Source organism: Trachurus trachurus (assembly GCF_905171665.1).
Source record: "Trachurus trachurus genome assembly, chromosome: 24".
NCBI lineage: Eukaryota > Metazoa > Chordata > Actinopteri > Carangiformes > Carangidae > Trachurus > Trachurus trachurus.
The window spans coordinates 17,962,256-17,982,586 of NC_139910.1; the positions used below are offsets into that span (position 1 = coordinate 17,962,256).

At 42.0% G+C, this 20,331-nt stretch overlaps 3 protein-coding genes across 3 annotated transcripts; 1 reads left to right on the forward strand and 2 right to left on the reverse strand.

Moving 5' to 3' along the window:
• Positions 1-3,111: 3,111 nt before the first annotated feature.
• gja1b (gap junction protein alpha 1b) lies at positions 3,112-10,221 on the reverse strand. The gene is made up of 2 exons (XM_084001196.1): positions 10,139-10,221; positions 3,112-5,777 (listed from the first exon to the last, which is right to left on the reverse strand). Exon 2 carries the CDS (start codon positions 5,759-5,761, stop codon positions 4,607-4,609), a length of 1,155 nt encoding a protein of 384 aa, XP_083857322.1. The 5' UTR covers positions 5,762-5,777; positions 10,139-10,221; the 3' UTR covers positions 3,112-4,606.
• A 1,589-nt stretch (positions 10,222-11,810) lies between these two features.
• LOC311007840 (gap junction Cx32.2 protein-like) lies at positions 11,811-12,809 on the reverse strand. Its single transcript, XM_084001197.1, has one exon. The coding sequence runs from the start codon at positions 12,758-12,760 to the stop codon at positions 11,900-11,902; it is 861 nt and encodes a 286-aa protein (XP_083857323.1). The 5' UTR covers positions 12,761-12,809; the 3' UTR covers positions 11,811-11,899.
• Positions 12,810-16,700: 3,891 nt separating this feature from the next.
• On the forward strand, positions 16,701-19,643 carry LOC311007359 (gap junction Cx32.2 protein-like). Its single transcript, XM_084000501.1, has 3 exons — positions 16,701-16,833; positions 18,332-19,518; positions 19,567-19,643. Exon 2 carries the CDS (start codon positions 18,341-18,343, stop codon positions 19,100-19,102), a length of 762 nt encoding a protein of 253 aa, XP_083856627.1. The 5' UTR covers positions 16,701-16,833; positions 18,332-18,340; the 3' UTR covers positions 19,103-19,518; positions 19,567-19,643.
• Positions 19,644-20,331: the final 688 nt, after the last annotated feature.

The window sequence follows — 20,331 nt, forward strand, 5'->3', positions numbered from 1 at the left end:
CTGGTGACAAAAGGTCAGGGAGCTAATCAGAAGAGAGCAGGCTGATGTTTGTAACGTCTGTCTGGGTTGTTCCTGTTCCACTTCCTGTGCAGCCTCAGAAACTGAGTCAGCCCAGTGACGTGACAGAGCGGCAGCAGCGAGCAAGCTCCATTACTAACTAACTCCATTCATTGGACGATTCTGTCAGCACCTCATCGGTGGCTGCCAACAGCTCCTGCCTTGAATACGTCATCACAAATCAATGAACACCATTTATAGAGCGCACACTCACAGAGACACATATACACGAATCTACACATTTTTGCCAAGTAAACCAAAGTTCCACCCCGGCTCTGTGGTGTGTGGTTATAAGTCAGTCAGTGACATTGTTGGACGTCTGAGAGCAGCAAACCAGCTGCAACGCAACAGCTGCCAACCTCCATGTTCATTGCACTAAAAATACATCCAGCCACCAGAACACGCCTGCACGGAGTCCAGGCCTGTGAAATAACATTGTCCTTGGAAACATTTAGAGTTTGATTTCACCTCTGTTTCACATATGACTGTAAATGTCCTGGCTCTGACTGTTCACACACTCAGTCATGTTGGGAGCGTTAACATTCAGCTGGATTGGCCTTCGAAACAGCACTTAGATGAAGCTGAAGAAGCTGTTCATGGTTCTTGTTTGGGGGGTGTGGGTGGGTCATCTTAATGTTTTGTAGCAACATATAATAATAACATATAATATTATATTGTATAAGAGGAGGAAAAATATGGATATTTATGATATATCCATATTTTTCTCTTCTTTTAAAAAAAAAGAATTAATCTTTTTTATTGAATCTTTGTCTGTGTTTAAGTTTCTGCTGCCATGAGTGTAGCATTTACTGTTTTTTCTTGTCTGTGATGGAAGTCCAGGACATCAATACTTTGATCCTTATAAAGTCTGGTGTTGTATTTTATGAAGATGTTTGAACACTGGCCACTCCCCATGCAACAACTGGAATAAAAGGAGCTTTGACAGGTCCTGCTCTTCTCAGAAAACCATCAGTTTACAGTTTACTATAAAATGATTAAATGATAAAAACAATTAGGTCTTTAATGAGCCCCCCTCCCTTAATCCCCCCCACACAAACACACACACGCACACACACACCTCCTGCCCCCATGCTCCTCTCCCTCTCTCACTATAAGCCACACGTGGTCTTCGAGTTGCAGCTCAGCTCTCTACTCACATGTGGTTTGATTTAGTACGGTGGAAAGATTAAATAGGAAACTTGGAGAAGCGAAAAAAGAGCCATGTGCTTTCATATTATGGAATTTAACTGCATCTCTCAGAAGCCTTTATCAGAGCTGCAGTACACTCCAGGACTGAATACCTCTGCGCTCCTATCACTCACCTTAATCTGGATCATGACTCGGTTTGTGTGGTGTTCAGGAGGCCTTGGCAGAATCGGCTGCATAGAGCTTTCCTCTCTTATAAGCACATGATGCAATCCTCCATAAATGTTACAATAGTTAAGTCAGAAAAACTCTCATCATAAAGTTAAATCAACACCATGAGAGCCAGTGTGGTTGTATTTGGCAGCAGAGCTGTGCAGGGTGCTCGACACATGCAACACAGGGGAATAAAAACAGTATGTGCCTCACATCATTTCACAGGTTAGATTCAAAACTAAATATAATAAATTATGAAAACAGTCATTTCCATGTTTGATGAAACTGTTATATTGAGATAGTTAAGTTAAGATAAGATATGTTAAGTAAGTTGAGACCTGCCAGAGGCAACATGTTTTATTCTCTTAAAATGTAAAGATATTTATTTATTCATTTATTTATAGGACCATATTAGGTGAAAGGACAGTTACTGCTTCTGATGAGATTCCTGCTCGGTGTTTGATGTGTCAGTGTTCGTTTTTATTATAAACATTGACCTTTTCGCCACAATGAAACTGAGACTAAATCCAGAAAACATTACCTTTTAAATTAGCTGCACCCTGCTGAACAGTTTAAAACCAAACCAGAACTGGGACAAGAGCTAAAGCTACTGTGTCACAACTGTATCTCCCCCCCCCCCCACCAACCAAAGACGTTGCAGTTCACATTAGACTCATTTATGTGACTCATTTACTAGACTTTGAAGTGATTCAATAAAAGATATAAAGTGTGTAAATATGGCTTTTAGGGCTGCACAGCGGATTTATAGTCTTTGGGGTGGCACAGTTAGTCACAGGCTAGAACTGCTGCCTCACAGCGGGTAGACTCTAGGTTCGATCCTCTGCCCCGGAGGCTTTTTGATGGTATATGTTCTCTCTAGGTTCTCCAGCTTCCTCCCACAGTCTTACTTTAAGACATGTAAACTATGGGACTGATGACTAAAGTGAATGTGAGCTTGTGTGCTGTGTTTGACCCTCTCTGCCAGTCTTGGCAACCAATGGATGGATATGACCTTTAACCTATTATATATAAGATGTCATTATAGTATGTAAGTGGAATATGCAGAAATGGCAACCTTTGCAAATCTAATATGTATTTGTCTAAAGTGAAAAGCTAAATGAAAATAACTAACACTGATTCATTCATAACACAAAAAAGACAGGATCTACAATAAATCCAACCAATCAGTTATTAAGAAAGAGAAAATATTTATTGGTTAAAATAGCTATTCACAGATACAATGAATGGGTTTGTGTTTTGCTATCATGCACTTACACTGTACAACAGTGGATCCCCATGGATTAGCATTGTCTGAATAACCACAATGCGCGACTGTTGCTCCTGTTCTGTCAGTTGACATCTCTCACAGAACCAGTCAATGAAACCAGTGTTCAGATGTCTGATGGGATGCACTGCAATGATTTTGGTTATAAAATAAATTAGTAGTGTGTATTAGAAAAAGCATTTACCATAACTGTATGCACCACATTACAACTCTATCACCAAGATCTCAGTGCAAAACACCGCTGTAGTCCATAGATCCATGACACATGTAAGTACCAACGAAATGATGTATGATGAATGAAAACAGGAAAAAGCAAAAAAAAAAAAAAAAAAAAAGAAAGAAAGAAAAGAAGCCCAGATTGAGATTCATCCTACTGTTGGGGAGTTGGGGAGCTACATTGGCATCCATTTTTAATATAAATGACTAAATATTAGTCCAGATCTATAAGCAGTCTTCTAAAAACTCACATTTTTATTGTGACACAGTTAGCTTGATTTACAGTACTAAATATCTATTTCTCAAGCAGCAAAGATTACATCTGAGTCTGAAACAAAACAGTACCTACAGAACCAGGAAATCATTCACTCCACTATGTAAAACACAGATAATCATTCTACTGTAACGCCCATAGAGGATGATAAAAAAAAAAGAGTGGATGACAGTGATAAAGCCTTTCTCCATGGACCCCACGTAGTGCCGCGCCCACACACACACACACCGCAACAGACAAATCAAACCACAAAATGAAAACATCAGATCTCATAAATTCAAAGTTTATCAGGAAACAGTCCTCTCTGACTGACGAAATTACCAAAGAAAAAAAAATACAAATTGTTTTTTTTTTACTGTCAATAAATATACAGTTGGTTTGGGAGTTAATGGAATATGTTATCTATGAGTGAGAGATGTTGGATAGTAGTCAATTCTTCCTCTTAGTGGTAGGTGTCCTACAAAGGCCAAGCAATAAATATTCACTACGAGTGACACTGAGCTTCTCCTCCACACCTTCCTGTATAAGTCACTAACCTCTGTCTACAGCGGGGACTTGGTTAAGATAGCTAGGATGTGAGTTAAGATGTATTAATAATGTTGGCTTGCAGATATATTCAGCTTTATTACACAAGCAAAATGTAAGAGCAGCTGACTGTCCGTCAAACAGCAGTGATGAGGTCCTTGTTTGTTCAAAGTACCTGACCCAAGTCCTCTCTGAGAATCTGAGCTGAACGCAGTGAAAGGGTTCGTCACGGCTGCAGCTCTAATGAGAATGAACTTTGCTGCTTTAGATCAGTTGGCTGAATTGGAGATTAACATCATGTGGGTGTGGGGCTTTTTTTTTTTTTTTTTTGCCATATTGGATGAGTTTACTTGATAGGGACAGTACTTGCTGATCAATGGGATGAACTAAGGCCTGAGGTGTTAATGAGTGTCTGCCATTAAACAGACCCTGCTGAGAAGGCACACTGTTGTAACTCAGCTGAGGCAGCGGCCAGTATGGAAGAGAAGCAAGAAACTATGGAAATGAGAGGAACTATGGAAAACCGAACGAGTCACTTTGTCAGAGCATGGTCCTCGGTTGCGGAGCCGATCAGTGACTGGTTCTACTGTAATGAGCACCTTGGTCACTCCCCCGTCCCTGTGCCTGTTAAATTCTCTCGCAGCTGGGTTAGCTCCACTAAAAAAAACAAAGGTTAACGGTAAATGTCATTGAAAAAATATTTGTAATTTGTACCTTTGACAGTGTTACATAATTAGTTTAAAACGTCTCTTTGATTGACTAAGAGTCTCTATGCTGAAGACAGTGATCGAGGTTAGTCCCTCTTATATATCAACCTTTGTGATGGAGTGTTTCCTGATTCTCTGGCTCCAGCCGCACATCCTGTAGCCAGGAGGAGGAGGAACCCGGTCTCACACGTCCAGGTCGTCCGGCCTGGCTCTGCTGCTCATGCGGCTGCTGGCCCGGCTGCAGGGCCGAGCATCCATCAGCGCCAGCGGCTGCATCTCATGTCCCGCCGATGAGGACAGTTTCTTGTGCTCCTGGGTGTCGTCGGGGAAGTCAAAGGCTTGTGCGTGGGAGTTTGAAATAGTGCTTCCTCCACCACCATTGTGGCCAAGCCGGTTCTGCTCCGTGGAGTAGTTGGCCCAGTTCTGTTCGTTGGCCTGCTTATTGTAATTGCGGCACGAGCCGGTTCCCCGCTCCCCAGTCGCCATCTTGTAGCCCGGGGGAGACATGGGCGTGAGCGGAGCGGTCGGGGAGGAGCAGCCGTTGTAGTAGGCGAACTTGGCGGTGTTGGTCGTGGTGTTTCCTGCACCAGGGAAGAGCGTGGTCTGCTGTTTCCCCTTCACACGATCTTTGATCCTCTTAAAAAACACATAGAAGAGCTCGATGATGTTGAGGAGCAGGGACACCAGCGACACCACCAGCATGAAGATGATGAAGACCGTCTTCTCTGTGGGTCGGGACAGAAAACACTCCACCTTCTGTGGACATGGAGACCTCTCGCAGGTGTATACTGCAGCGAGGGTGAAACCGTACATGTACCACTGGATGAGCAGGAAGCCCACCTCAAACGTTGACTTGAAGAAAATACTGACAATGTAGGTTCTGAGCAGAGCCCCCTTCATCTTCACTTTGCCATGCTCCTCAATGCCATACTTTAGCTTTTTCATCTCAATTTTCTTCAGTGGGATGTCGACATCACCTCCATCGTTTTGCACAGCTTTAAGCGTCTCCTCTTTCCTGTTGAGTTTCACCTCCTTCCTGTTCAGATAGAAGACGTGAGCCAGGTAGAGGAGCGTGGGTGTCGACACAAATATAATCTGGAGGACCCAGAGGCGAACGTGGGAGATAGGGAAAGATTTGTCGTAGCACACATTGTCACAACCAGGCTGCAGGGTGTTGCATTTGAAGGCCGACTGCTCGTCCCCCCATGCCGACTCCACCGCGGTGCCCAGGACCAGGATCCTGAAGATGAAGAGGACCGACAGCCAGACCTTGCCCCCAGCAGTAGAGTAGGCCTGGACCTTGTCCAGCAGACGACCCAGAGCACTCCAGTCACCCATTCTCAGGGAGTGTTAGCTGGAGAAAGAAAGAAAGAAAGAAAGAAAGAAAGAAAGAAAGAAAGAAAGAAAGAAAGAAAGAAAGAAAGAAAGAAAGAAAGAAAGAAAGAAAGAAAGAAAGAAAAAGTTGTTACTTATTTTCACCCAAACAGAAATGTAATGCATTCATTACATGTGTCATGTGTAATGTGGTTGCATATGTTACCTTTAAGATTAAATGAAAAATTTTTTTATATGTATATTTAAAATATTAATGATGAATGATGATGATTTTTTGCACATTTTATGACAGGTTACGACCGTAATGTCAAAACAAAGTTTTTTATGTACATACATTTTACATATGGAAAGGCAATAATATATATAATATATGCATGTGGGTGGGTTCAAATAGACACAGTATAAACAAACAGGACACAAGGCCTTTGGGGGAGATTAACGTCATCAGCACTGAGACATGTTTTACTTTGAGCAACAAGTCCGTGATTATAAAGCAACATTACTGGTGGAGAGAAAAATGAGTCATTGCAAACTAATCCAATTAGATAGCAGCAGCGTGTATGCACCACTGCCTTTAAATCAACACAGTGTGACATGACATTGTGAGTAGTCGTCAAAAAAACAAAAAAAAAAGAGAGAGAGAGAAAGAAAGAAAGTAAAAGATTGAACTGAACGGGTTTAAGAAAACTTAAATCCCAGGATCAAGGACCCACAGAGAGTCTGTTGACCCCTATGGCCGTGGATGGAAAATGACCGATCAGATGTGGCGATTTAAACACTCCACTCAACACGCTATAGATTAACATAAGAACGTCCTCCTCCAGGCAGAACACACCTGCTCCTACGGCTTCAGGCCTCTTCCCAAACATTTGTGTCGGACTTTGCTCAAGTGAAAAATGTTCTATTCATATTTATTCCTGCTGTTGCTGCACAGGAACAACAGGATCTGCTTCGGGTTCAGACAGACATGGAGCTGGGTCATCCACAGAGCAATAGACCTACTGAGGGCTGCTCAGAATGAGGTTTCTGGAGAAAAGCCAGTGTGTGTACCCAATCTGATAAGTGTGTGTGTGGCAGAGCAGATGCTGCAGCTGAATCTGGTCAGGAAGGCCTGTGGTGAGTCTTTTCCTCTGATCCACACACACAACACACACAACACTTCCTGTGGGAAAATCAGTACACAGACAAAAATACAGCCCTCAAAGAGTTCCTGTGAAGCAGGAGGACACGGGCCAGTACAATACACTCACAAACACTGACCAGAGACTAGTTGAAGTCAAGTCCGTTTTATTTAAACGCCGCTAAATCAGATGGGGGCGCACTCTCTATGGCACTGAAATCATCTGGGCCCCCGTCTCCTGACAACTAGTGCCCCCCCTGGTCAAACTGACCGCTGTGCTGCATAAGCAGTGAAGAGACACAGAAAGTCTTGCTGATCTCCTCTGACAGGCAGACACCACTGATATTTCAACTAACTGCTTCAAATTAAACAAACTGTTACATCCAGAACAAATACAGGAGAAGAGGTCCGTCCACAGTGATTTTCACTGGACCGAAATGATGTACCACAGAGGTAATCCAGTCTCTCAACACTTGTCAGGAGACATTTGACTGTCTCCTGTGAGTATGATATGAAAACAAATAAGCAGAGCTGTTGCACGGTTCGATCAGATCCTATAGGATGTAAAAACAGATCCACGTTCACAGATGTTTTCCTCCTTCCTGAGGATCTGAATGCGGATTAGTAGGAACCTCAAGTCAGAGCCACATGGTGCCGGACTAATTGCATGTGCTCTCAGTCATCTCATGATAAACTAGGTCCAGTCTGTCCTGTGACCTGTGAAGGAATCACCTGCAGCAAGTACATTTACCATGGGACTTTCATTATACTTCTCCACAGTCTGTACTTTACTCAAGTTTTTTTTATATATTAAACTTCTGTAAACCCCATTACACTTAAAATACAAATATGGTACTTTTGAGTCTACAACAGTTCTGTGACGCACCCTTCCTTAAAACTTTTTTAAATTTGTGTAAATGTGAGAGGCAACAAATTGGGTTAAACACAGGAGAGTAAATCACAACCAGTTCCTTCTGTTCGGTAAAGATAAAGCAGAATAAGCTTCAAGTTCATGTTTAAAATTCTTCAGTTAAGTAAAGATCCCTTAAACGTTTGCTGTGTTTAACACGAACAAAGTTCATCCCTCCATACGGACACTTGCTGTCCAACATTGGAGGGAACGTTGAGGTATTTAATGTTTGCTTATTTCCAGATAAACTGCTTGTTTGCTGTTGTTGATTCAATTGTCTATTTAATTGACGTTTCTATAAGCTTTGTTTTATATTCTGCAGTAGTTTTATTCTCCAGGTTCAAAAGTAGGCTTTTTTCCAGAATCACCAGGCTTTGTAAATGTGAAACAACACTACGTATTGGCATTAAGATAATAAAAACGTTAAACTTACTTGGGGTATGTCTGAAATCAACTTCTCCTGTACTTTAACTCAAGTGAAAACTTGAACCTGAAGTTGTGGAGCAGAGGATCTGTTCCCTGACTCACCCCCACTGTGGATGTTCTCTGATGAGGACCGAACAATGAGGGGATGAACACTGTCAGTGTTATGTTATCAGACAGAGAACATCCCGCCACTTTCTACTTGATTGAGTTTGTTTGATGGAAGTGAAGAGGACAGAGCAGAACAATAGAGTCCAGCACAAAGAGCCTCTCTGAACTCTCTGCTCCTCATACAGCGGGGAAAATAAGTATTGAACACGTCAACATTTTTCTCAGAAAATATATTTCTAATAGAGCTATTGACATGAAATTTTCACCAGATGTCGGCATCAACCCAAGTAATGCACACATACAAAGAAATCCGAACATTAATGTCCATAAATTAAGTTATGTGTAATAAAGTGAAATGACACAGGGAATAAGTATTGAACACATGAAGAAAAGGAGGGGCAAAAAGGTATGGAAAGCCAAGAAAACAGCTGGAGTTTGTCAGTATTTAGAATGTAATCCTGTCTCCTATCAGTACAAAGTAATATCTGCTGGTTTAGTCCTGATTGATGCCTTTTAAAAAGGTTTCTCACCACCAAGGTGTCAGACAATAAGAATTGCATGGTGGGCAATGGCAAAGAGCTGTCTAAGAGCTGTCTAAAGACCTACGCAGCCAAAGATTTCAAACAGAAGAGTCAAAACAATAATCAGAAGGGTTCCCTAACAGTCCAGGACACTGGTGGAGAGCTTCAGAAAGACCTGGAATCAGCAGGTACAGTTGTTTCAGAGAAAACAATAAGTAATGCACTCAACCATCATGGCCTCCATGCACACACACCATGCAAGCCATGGCAGTTGAGTGCATTACTTATTGTTTTCTCTGAAACAACTGTACCTGCTGATCCCAGGTCTGTCTGAAGCTCTCCACCAGTGTCCTGGACTGTTAGGGAACCCTTCTGATTATTGTTTTGACTCCTGTTTTGCAATAGTAAGGTTGTGTAGGTCTTTAGACAGCTCTTAGACAGCCCTTTGCCATTGCCCACCATGCAATTCTTATTGTCTGACACCTTGGTGGTGAGAAACCTTTTTAAAAGGCATCAATCAGGACTAAACCAGCAGATATTACTTTGCACTGATAGGAGACAGGATTACATTCTAAATACTGACAAACTCCAGCTGTTTTCTTGGCTTTCCATACCTTTTTGCCCCTCCTTTTCTTCATGTGTTCAATACTTATTCCCTGTGTCATTTCACTTTATTACACATAACTTAATTTATGGACATTAATGTTCGGATTTCTTTGTATGTGTGCATTACTTGGGTTGATGCCGACATCTGGTGAAAATTTCATGTCAATAGCTATATTAGAAATATATTTTCTGAGAAAAATGTTGACGCGTTCAATACTTATTTTCCCCGCTGTACATGATGGAGCAGTTGTTCCCTGTTCATCTCAACTCAACTCATCTGTTAGTAACCGGGCTCTAAATCCTTGAGGGGTAAAACACACGTTTCCTCACTTTAAAAAGTCCAGAGGACAGAGTTGCCCCGGTTACAGCTTAAGTCACAACAACAGGAAAGAAGAAGGGGAGAAAAGAAAACTTCACACTTCAGTTTCTAGTCTAGTCTATGAAATAAATAAAAAATAATAGTTATAGGCTAAACAAGTGAATGAAGAAACGCTTTTCTCTAGTTTTCACCCTGTAGATGTGAGTTTGGAGTGAGGAGTGAATAGTGAACCACGGAGTAGGAGAAGCAGAGGGAAACTTTTCAGAGTTAGTGAGACAGCAGCAGCAGCAGAGACGGAGGAGAAGGAGAAGAGGAGGAAGAAGGAGAAGCGTCCGCGTCTCTGCCGCACACAGATCCATCAGAAACTTACCTGGGAAGTTTGAGAGCGAGAGAAGAGGGGCCCACTGGGACTCTGTCCGCCACTTGTACCAGTCTCTCCCCCTGACGATGGTGAAATCCCTTTTAAGAGTCTCCTCAGCGAAGTTCACAGTCACCTGATCCCTACGTCAGGGCCGACCCCGGTCTGCGGGGAGGACACAAGGAGAGACTCGCTGCATGGGTAAATACGCCAAGGTGTGGACGCACGCAGGACTGTATTGTTTCATGTGTGCGTTGAGCAACCAGCTCCAGATGTGCTGACAGAACATCGGAGCGGATGAAACGGAGCTTTTTTTTTCTTTCTTTTTTTCCTGAAACACCGGCCATGTTTAAAGTGGATCTCACACTTCTGTTACTGCAGATCTTCTGGTCTCACCGTTAAACCACCAGGCGATACCTGCAGCTGCTCTCACTGTGCACCATCCATTGACTATCAGTTCAAACAAGATCATTATTTAGTCCATATAGAAGATCTAAGACAGGAGTAACAGCACTGCCAAATCATTCTGAGCTTCATCTATTGTATCTTTGGTCCTGATACTTTTACAAAAGAAGATCTGGATCCTCTCTCATCCTCTGACTGTGTGTGATGTTAGAGCAGACTGGACTCACCTGAACCCAAAAAGCACATTTATCTCTAGCATTGAAGAACTGTAGCCTATGTACAACAACACACTGACTACACTGATCATACCTGATCTCACCTACCTTTGAGCTGTGATATAAATTTTATGTATCTTCAATGTTTCTCTCCAGATGAATTATAACATCTCATTATTTTTGGAAAGAATTATCTTTATCACCCATACATATAAATACATCCACTGCAACACTCATTCCTGCAGTCAAACTAAAACACTGCTGTGAGTTTTGTAACTTTCCGTTGAACCACTTGGTTTCCATAACTTCACATCACTAGTCCAGAGCACCACCTAGTGGTGGACTTGATGCGGTGTAGGTGGGTTATTACAGGGTTTTGATACAGACAGGTCACAGTCTTATCTAATGGGATGAGAAAACACAAACACTGATCCTCGTACTGATCTAACCCTGACCACTTTACCTTGGAGTCCCCACAAACACACTGCCAGGAGGTTGGAGCCAATGAGTGGCCTAGTTGTTTCTTGATGTGGCAGCTCCTTGTTTGGAGTTACAGCAGACTGATGGCAGGTCAGTGTCATTTATATTTGTTCATATTTGTCGAAATGTTACATCACAAGTCTAAAACCCTCCTGCACATCATTCATTGAAGTTTATTACTCCACCCCTTGCAAAACCCACCCTCCAGTCCAAACCACTATATTGTAGATGTTCTTCTATGGGTACCCTGCTGTTTGGCTTCAGTGTAGCCTGAACAGCTGCAGATACACTGTGTGTTTTGTTATCTCTTCATTTAGAATGGAAAGTCCTGATTTCCCATGTTGTTTCTCGTTTTATTTCTTTGTAACATGTATAATGTATAAAATGTATATTAGTTACACACTTTTAACAGCACATTTGACTCATATTGTCATTACAGAAACAAATATGAACTATTGCAATATAGTAAACATAATAATGATAATAATGATTTTAAAACCTGATTTAACATTTGTGACACATTTGTTTTTTCAATTCAGTCATTCAATTGAACCACAAATGTTGGTTACTCACTGATAAAAAATAAAAAATAAAAAAAATTCAAAGGAGACTGAATGAAGAAAAAGACCAAAAAGAGCAAACACCTTCAGCATTAATTATTATAAGTGATGAATCAAGAGTCTTTTTCTTTCTTGTCGTCAATGCAGAGCTCTGTCGGGCCCGGAGATGGCGGAGGCGGCAACAGTGGGAAGCCATACTGGCTGCTCATGCCCACCCAGCCGGGGTTGGACGGGTACGGCTGTGGCTGTAAACTGGATATGTGCTTCGCAACTTGAAGCCGTCTCCTGTCTTCTCTCCTCTTGCTGCAGAGCAGGTAGATGATCTCGATGATGTTGAGTAGCACTGAGATACCCGACACCACAAGCATGAAGATGATGAAGATGGTCTTCTCTGTGGGACGGGACATGTAACACTGGGCTCCAGTGGAAACGGCACAAGGTGGGCTCTGTTTGCAGTGGAAGTATGATTCGTAGAACACAGAGCCAAAGATGTAGAACTGGCCCACGCTGAAGGCCACCTCCAAGAGGATCTTGACCACCAGCTGGGTCATGTAAGTGCAGAAGAGGATGCCTTTTATCTTCACCTTCCCCCTGTCGTCTGTGTACTTGGGTTTCTTCAACCCATTTTCATTGGGGCTTTTTTTCTGCTGCTCTATCATCTTCCTCTCTTTGTGGATAATGTGGACAGCGTGGCCCAGGTAGACCAGAGTGGGCGTCGACACAAAGGTGATCTGCAGGACCCAGTAATGCATGTAGGATATTGGGAACATCCAGTTGTAGCAGGCGTGTGCGCATCCTGGTTCCTGGCTGTCACACTTGAACTCTGATACTTCATCCCCCCAGACTTTGTCTACAGCAGCGCCCAAGATGAAGATCCTGAACAGGAAGAGGACGCTCATCCAGATCTTCCCCACCACAGTGGAGTGAGACTGGACCTTGTCTAGTAAAGCGGACAGGTAAGACCAGTCACCCATGGCTGGAAACTAATGTCTGTCCAAAGTGAAGAGGAAACACACAGACGTCACACCTATGGTGAAAAAAAAAGATAATAAATCATTTAGAATCTAGAGCATCATTTAAGTTTAGGAGATCTAGTAGATGAATATAATAAAGAAGTTTAGATTTCAATAAAGTAGACCTACAGAGGTTCTTAGAGCAAAACACCTTCAGAAAACATCTTCACAACACATGGAAATACAATAAAAATACAAATACAAAATACAATACATCAGAAGCTTTTTCCTTCTTTTTTTGGTTCTTAAAACAACAACTATATCTTCCTCTTCTTGATAAAACAAAGGAGAAGAGGAAAATATAGACCTTTTCATAGTCAATGAGGTGTATATAGCCACATTGGTGACTGAAATTGTATGTAAAAAAAAATGTTCCTCAAGTAAAATGAGAAGTAACCAGAAGAAAGTCTAGTAACACCGACAAGAAGAATATGGTATAGGAATAGGAGGAGAAGTTATTCTGTGATATAAATAAAAAGGTGATATAAATCTGTGAGCAGTTGTGACTGACAATGAATGTCAGTCACAACATATTCTGTTGATTCAAGCCAAACACTGCAAAAAGTGAAGTGGTGACACAAGAAAGCAGCTCACCAGAGGTTCACTTAGATACAAGAGTAAAAATCAATTTACGTTAAGCCCTGATGAATCAGCTGTGATCAGATAAATAGCTAAATGAACCAAGAGTATGATAAAAACAAATACAGATTCAGAACACAGAAGTTACTCAAGATCTGCCTTGACTAACGTAAAGAAGAACGTCAAGAAACCACTGAAACTATATGTGTCAAGTGTTTTCTTTCAAGGTTGCAGAAATATATATATAAAAAAGTACTTGCCTGTTAGGCTTTAGTTATCAGAAACTCTTTGCCACGAGCCCATCACAGAGGAACCACAGGGTGGCCAGCGAAAGACGTGACACTCCGACCAGAAGGAGCGTTAAATAGGAGCCGAAGCCGGTGGGCTTGGTCTGGATGACGCAGAGAACTTCTAAAACTTCAGCTTCTCATTTCACTCAGTCAACTCGTGATGATTTTGATGAGTCTAGAGAAAAATTTCGTCACTTTCAGTTCCAGTACAGGAAACCATGATGAACCTTAGCACTTATAAATCATGTTGTGTGCCTTACCTCCCACTGTGGGAGTCACAGATCCTACACCCAGACTGTGTCCAGTTATTTCAAAGGCACACCCTGTTTACGTGAAATGTGAACGTGTGTCTTAAGTGATGTTAGTTATTAGAGGAGGGTCATCAAAGACCATACGTGCGGTACAGCTTCACAATAAGACTACCTCAGGAACTATATGTTTAAAAATGTCTCTAATTAGTTCATGAATTCAAATGTTATGACATATACAACTGTGAACACACTACAGCAGGGGTCTTCAATGTGTTTCAGGCCAACGACCCCCAAACTGTTGGAGGCATGGAGAAGAGACCCCTTACTATATAAAGTATATTGTATAAAATTGTGTTTTATTTTAAACTGGGCCTATAGTGCAATGTATAAACGTATCTTGTTATTGTGCATTCACTACTAAGCCATTCAAATAGTAGACAGGTTTTTATTTTAGTATGTATGACCGAAACGTTGCTATAATTCTTTCAATGGTCTTTTTATTATTGACAAAGCATGTATAAAACAATCACTGCACAGGAAGATCATTTTTGATTTTTTGTCCAACATCCACCCACAACACAACATAACCCTTTGGCTACTCCAAAACTATTGTTGAAGGTTTCTCATAGAATACCAAGAAGGGGCGCCATATATTGTAGAATTTTTTCTCTGATAACGTTGCTATAATTAAAAATATTTTTGCAAGTCACGCAGCATGCAGGATTCCTCTTTTCACAAATAAGCCTGGATCAGCTGATCCTAGTCCGATGACAGATGTGCAAAGATGCCTTTTACTTTGAATGTTTTTACTGAAAATATAAATGTAGAAATTAAAAAAAATCTATAAAAAAGTTTTGCGACCCTACTGCAGTACCTTCGGGGACCTCCTATGGGTCGCAGACCCCCTGTTGAAGACCTCTGCATTACAGTGATGGAGACTCATTATTTGATGCAAGGCTGCATAGTGGTACTGTACCTGGTTTTTTTGTACATAGCCAAACATCACAAATTTGCCCTAGATGGCTTTTTTGTCTAAACAGCGTCACAACCCCGTCTGTACGTAGACTCTTCAATCAGACAAAGAAAAACTCTCAGGAAAAAGGCAAGAGACACGAAGAAGAGCAACAGAGGATGGAAGTAGGCAGGAAGTAGATATTGAGTGTCAAGAAAAGACAATTAATATATTGACAGTCTGATAGAATTTTGAGGGTTAGGATTAGGGTTAGGCTGCATGGATCTAGCTGGTTCTTGTTAAAACTGGGCAGGTTTCACTCTGATACTGACTCTGTGAACTCTGATTAGCTAAGGGATTTTGTTTTGATGGACTTTTCTTGGTGTGGAGGAGAGTTCATTCTAAGTGATTCACGTTTGTTGGAGGGAGGCAGGCTTCAACCAGTCATTGCCTGGAGTTTAAATGATGTAATTGATGCTCAGTCTCCTGAAGACACACTGCAGAGTGGCAGGCGCCTCTACTGAAACAACAGGATTAAACCAGTAAAATGAATGACTCATTTCCAGTTAAGGATTCTACGGTGGCCCGTAGAATCAACTGATAACATGTGCCCTCTGTGTCAAAGTGTGTTGGCAGCAAAGGGGACCTACACAATATTTGGTAGGTGGTGGTCATATGGACAATGTCATATGGGCCTATTACATTTCTCTGTGTGTGTCTACACATACTGCTCTATTCTACTGTAAGACAGCCACATTAATGGTTTATCAAGGAAAACTATGGTTCAGTGTATTCTTGCATTGTGGAGCTGGAAAATCTAACCACTGACCTTTTTTTTTAAAAGTATATTTTTTTGGGCTTTTTCACACCTTCATTAGATAGTGCAGTTGAGAGACAGGAAAGGGCCGCCCAAAGCAGGATTCGGACCGGGGCTGCTTGCAGTGAGGACTTCGGCCTCAACACATGGGGCGCCTGCTTAACCTCCTGCGCCACTTGGCGCTCCGAACCACTGACCATTTGATTAGTGCAAAAGCCACTGTGAGCTGCAGCAGTCCAATGCGTAACAGCATGTGGCTGATATTATCAGCTGGTTAGGCAGTTTGTTTCCCATATATACATATAACATATCTTGTTGAACATCTAAAAAAGTATCATATGCACACACACACACGCACACACACACACACACACGCGCACACACATAAAAGCTGATATTGAACATGTCTAACCTGTGGGTGGCTGTGGTTCAGCTGGTCGACCAGACGGTAGTTTGATCCCCGGCTTCTCCGAGCCACATGTTGAAGTATCCTTGGGCAAGATACTGCCCCCGATGTATCATCACTCTGTGAATGCATACAGTACATATCAAGTGCAATGCAGATATATTCCTATAGATTGATATTGATGCAGCAACAAAGTGTTGTTTGCATGTGTGTGAATGGGTGAATGTGACGAGCAATCCCAGAGACTAGAAAGGTGCGAGTGCATTTATATCTTCACATGTGGTGTGATAATGTCTTTTCCCTTTTAGGTATACATATAGTCTACAGTCATCAGCCATGTCAACCTGCTGGGGCACTGGGGGACCGGGCAGGTTGATTTAGAATAAGCACTTGTCTACACTCCCCTCTTCAAGACAGATGCTTTAGGCCCTTTGGCTAGTTGACCTTTTGGCTTGTTTTTCCCTTGGCCGTAATGTGATCAGCAGCTCATTGCTCAAGAGTACACAGGTACACGTCTTCAGAGGAGTGAAGGGAGTGTCCCATGTTGGAATAGATGCTGTAGAGTCAGTTATTGTCAGCTGTTTCTCAACATCTGTCACTGTCTGTGGGAGTGTGGGCAGGTCCAGAGCACCAGGGAGGACTCTGATGGCTCTGCTGTCATGCACATGATTTATAAGAAGGAAGTGAAAGCTCAGTCAAAGAACAGGATTGACCGATCAAGGCTGTGTTCATCACTGAGGTAGGACCAACTATTATTGTGTGAAGCGATACTGTTATACAAAAGTATCTGACTTTATTTCATAGCCTTAAGAAACTTAACAGCCTGATATTGTCTGTTATTATAAAATGATAATATCACCTGAGAACTTTACTAGAGGATTTTATCTAAATGTGACTTTGTATGTCATCCAATTGTATTACAGTAATAGTAGTAACAGCATTTGGTGTTGAATACAGAAAATTAAGACATTTAGAGATCTTAGCAATATAATATTATATAATATTAATTTGGTTTGAAATGTTTCCTGAGTTTACAACAACTAAACTTCATTAAAGCAGAAGTAAGTGATATATTTGTGTTAATATAAGTCTTAAATAGTTATATCTTCCGACAGCAATCACTTACATAGAGTGTTTGGACTGAATCACGGGTCTGTCAGTCACTCTGCTCTGCTCTGAGCCGAGGAGAAAACATTTATCGTATCCTACAGTTTTTATCCAATGAGGAGAGAGAACGGCATGCAGGGCTGTGTGTGCAGCCAAGGGACGCCGTGAATGTGGTGACGTAGGGACGAGGACTGTTATGGTGCGTTCAAGGAAACTCGTAGACTCGTGTTTTTCCGTCCTGTGAAGTTGTATCAGTTTGATCTGGTAGGAGTTCACGGGTCGGAAGTTACGAGTGGCCGTTATAGTGACTTTCACAGGTAAAACAGGTCGGAAAAACACGAGTGGGTTGCCTGAAACGCTACAAAGTCGTAAGTTGTGACTTGAAGCTGTAATTTACGATTTCAAAAGCCTGCCTGGAATGCAGCATTAGCGAAAACGACCGGATCACTCACTTCTGCTTTAAATAAGTAATATAATATAGTTCCTAAGCCGTGTCCATGTCTACAGTCTGTTTATCATACTGTACAGTGTCTCTAAAAATTCTCAGTGGAATACTTACTCCTGTACATACTCTAGTAATTGCACAACTAAAGTAATAGTCTGACTGAACAGGTTTCATTTCTATCGGAGGCATATTTGACCATATGACCACAAGTAATGGAGCTGACTCTGGACATGTAGTAACAGTAAAACAGGTCATTGGTCAAAGTGTTGCAAGCATGTCACGCAGCTGTTTCCAGTCTCGTGATCTTTCAGCTCTGTGGTGCAGCTTAAAACCAGTGGGATGATTTAAAGGTCTTGTCTTTTTTGGTGTAATCTGTGAAGTCTTATTTGTTCAGATTGAGGCTTTTCATCAGTTAATTAGTTGGCCCTGCTCTGTACACCCCAAGCAAATCTCTATCGCCTCCACCAGGGATCTCAGAAGATAGGTTGTGAGGATGGAGCAGAATATTACCGAATCATGGATTTTCCATCACAACACATGACCCTTTACAGCTTGTGAGAATTTGAGATGAAATAGACAAAAGCAGTGTATTTTATGGTTAATGTTTCTGTTTGTATTCCTCTCACTGAAAAGAACTGGATTACCTGTGTGTGTTTATCATGTCTTTGTTTTCTCTCTCTCTCAGACTTTCATCATGGGGGAGTGGTCCTTCCTGTCTGCTCTGTTGGACAAGGTGCAGTCTCACTCCACAGTTGTGGGGAAGGTCTGGATGAGCGTCCTGTTTCTCTTTAGGATCTTTATCCTGGCTGCCGGCGTTGACACAATATGGGGTGATGAACAGACAAACATGGACTGCAACACCAAAAGCCCTGGATGCAGGAACATGTGCTACGATAAATCTTTCCCGATGTCTCACACGCGCTTCTGGGTGCTGCAGATCCTCATCGTGTCCACACCCACTCTGATCTATCTGGGCCATGTCCTGCTGGTGATTCGCAGAGAGAACAAACTGAGGAGACGCGTTGAGCAGAAGATTGGTAAGAACGGGATGATTATAGCTCCAAAGTACTCAAACACAGACGGCAGAGTGCAGCTGAAGGGCGTCCTGCTGGCCAGCTACCTGATACAGCTGGTGTTCAAGATCCTGTTTGAGGTGGGCTTCATCGTAGGCCAGTACTACATCTACGGCTTCATATTAATGCCCACCAAGATTTCATATTCCCGCTATCCCTGTCCACACGAAGTGTACTGCTACATAAGTCGTCCCACAGAGAAAAACATCTTCATTATCTTTATGATGGCAATGGCTGGCCTCTCTGTGATCCTCAACATCGTGGAGATGTTCCACCTGTTCGTCTCCAAGATGAGGGAGAGGAAGAGGAGGAGCAGTGGCTCGGACGCCTCACATGTGTACAGCATCGCCTCAAAGCACAATGAGAAAGTCACACTGTGCTAGAGACTGTGAACAGAGACTTCAGCCTCAGCTGCAGTCCACTGCTTCTCGCTTTGCTCAAGATTGTTGTCAAACTGTCTCTACAGTATTGACACTCATTCATTATAGATTTTACCTTTTACTTACAGATTTAAATAAATAGAACTGTTGTGGTTCAGCAGGGTAAATTGTATTCATGCACTTCTATCAAAGGGGTCAACATGAAGTTGATGTTATCTGATGCAGGAGTTGTTGAATGTTGTGTTTACGTATGTGAAACTTGACATTGTGGGTTTACAGTTAAATCTAAAGGAAAAATTGTTTTAGGCATTTCAATGGTCAATTGGACAGATGTGTTTTTGGATCTTGTTTGTCTGTGGTTGTAAAGTGTACTAAACATGAACAGACCCATGTTGTACATATATATTTTTTTTATAGTTGTGTCCTTACATTATCCCAAATGTTTGCAATCTTTTTAAAATCTAGAGAAATCCCTCATTTTATTACGTTAATGCACTGTGTCTTTTGGATCACATGTCAATTGAAATGTGTCTCTGAGCATGACAGGTGTTAAGGTGGCTCAGAGGCCTGTACTGCGAAGCCAGTTTAGTGTGTTAGCGAGGTATGTTGAGTGTAAAGCCAGCCTCTCCTGTACTGCGACGGTGGCTGTCTTTTAACGAGGATAGATCACCATGGTAACTTATGCTTAGCTCATAACCTGGTCCCGACCAGGTTATGTTCCGAGTTTAATCATAAAACCGGCTATAAAAGCGCCGCTGTTTCACTATTTTAACTCATTTACAGCTGGCGGCACCTTTACTTTGAAAGTCCAGTGGAGCTGGATCAGAACGGAGCGTTTGTACGGAGGGAGAGATCAGCTGATCGCTGCTGTTTACTTTCTCTGAGCGTCTCCGCTGAGTCTCCGCCTCCTCACCCGTTGAGCTGAGCGTCAGGAGCTCATTATATATTAGACTATAGCCTATATTTTACTTTTATATACAGTCAGTCACCACTGATAGAAGTTGTTCGCTCGCAGCAGGACAGATAATCAGATGGATAATCGGTAAAGTTAATAATTTCACTTAATGTGGCCGTGAATAAATTAATTCCGATGTGTCGCCTGTTATATTTCAGTGTTGCCCAAACGCAAATCTTGAATAAGTCTCCGCTGTTTTCACATTTAAAAAGGTCTTTGTTTATGAGATTTGCTTGTAGCTACAGCACCTAAAAAGAACCTCACTGTAACCTATCCA

Coding starts and splice junctions, on each gene's coding strand:
- LOC311007359 (XM_084000501.1), top strand. CDS start 18,341: ATGGGGGAGTGGTCCTTCCTGTCTGCTCTGTTGGACAAGGTGCAGTCT.
- LOC311007840 (XM_084001197.1), bottom strand. CDS start 12,760: ATGGGTGACTGGTCTTACCTGTCCGCTTTACTAGACAAGGTCCAGTCT.
- gja1b (XM_084001196.1), bottom strand. CDS start 5,761: ATGGGTGACTGGAGTGCTCTGGGTCGTCTGCTGGACAAGGTCCAGGCC.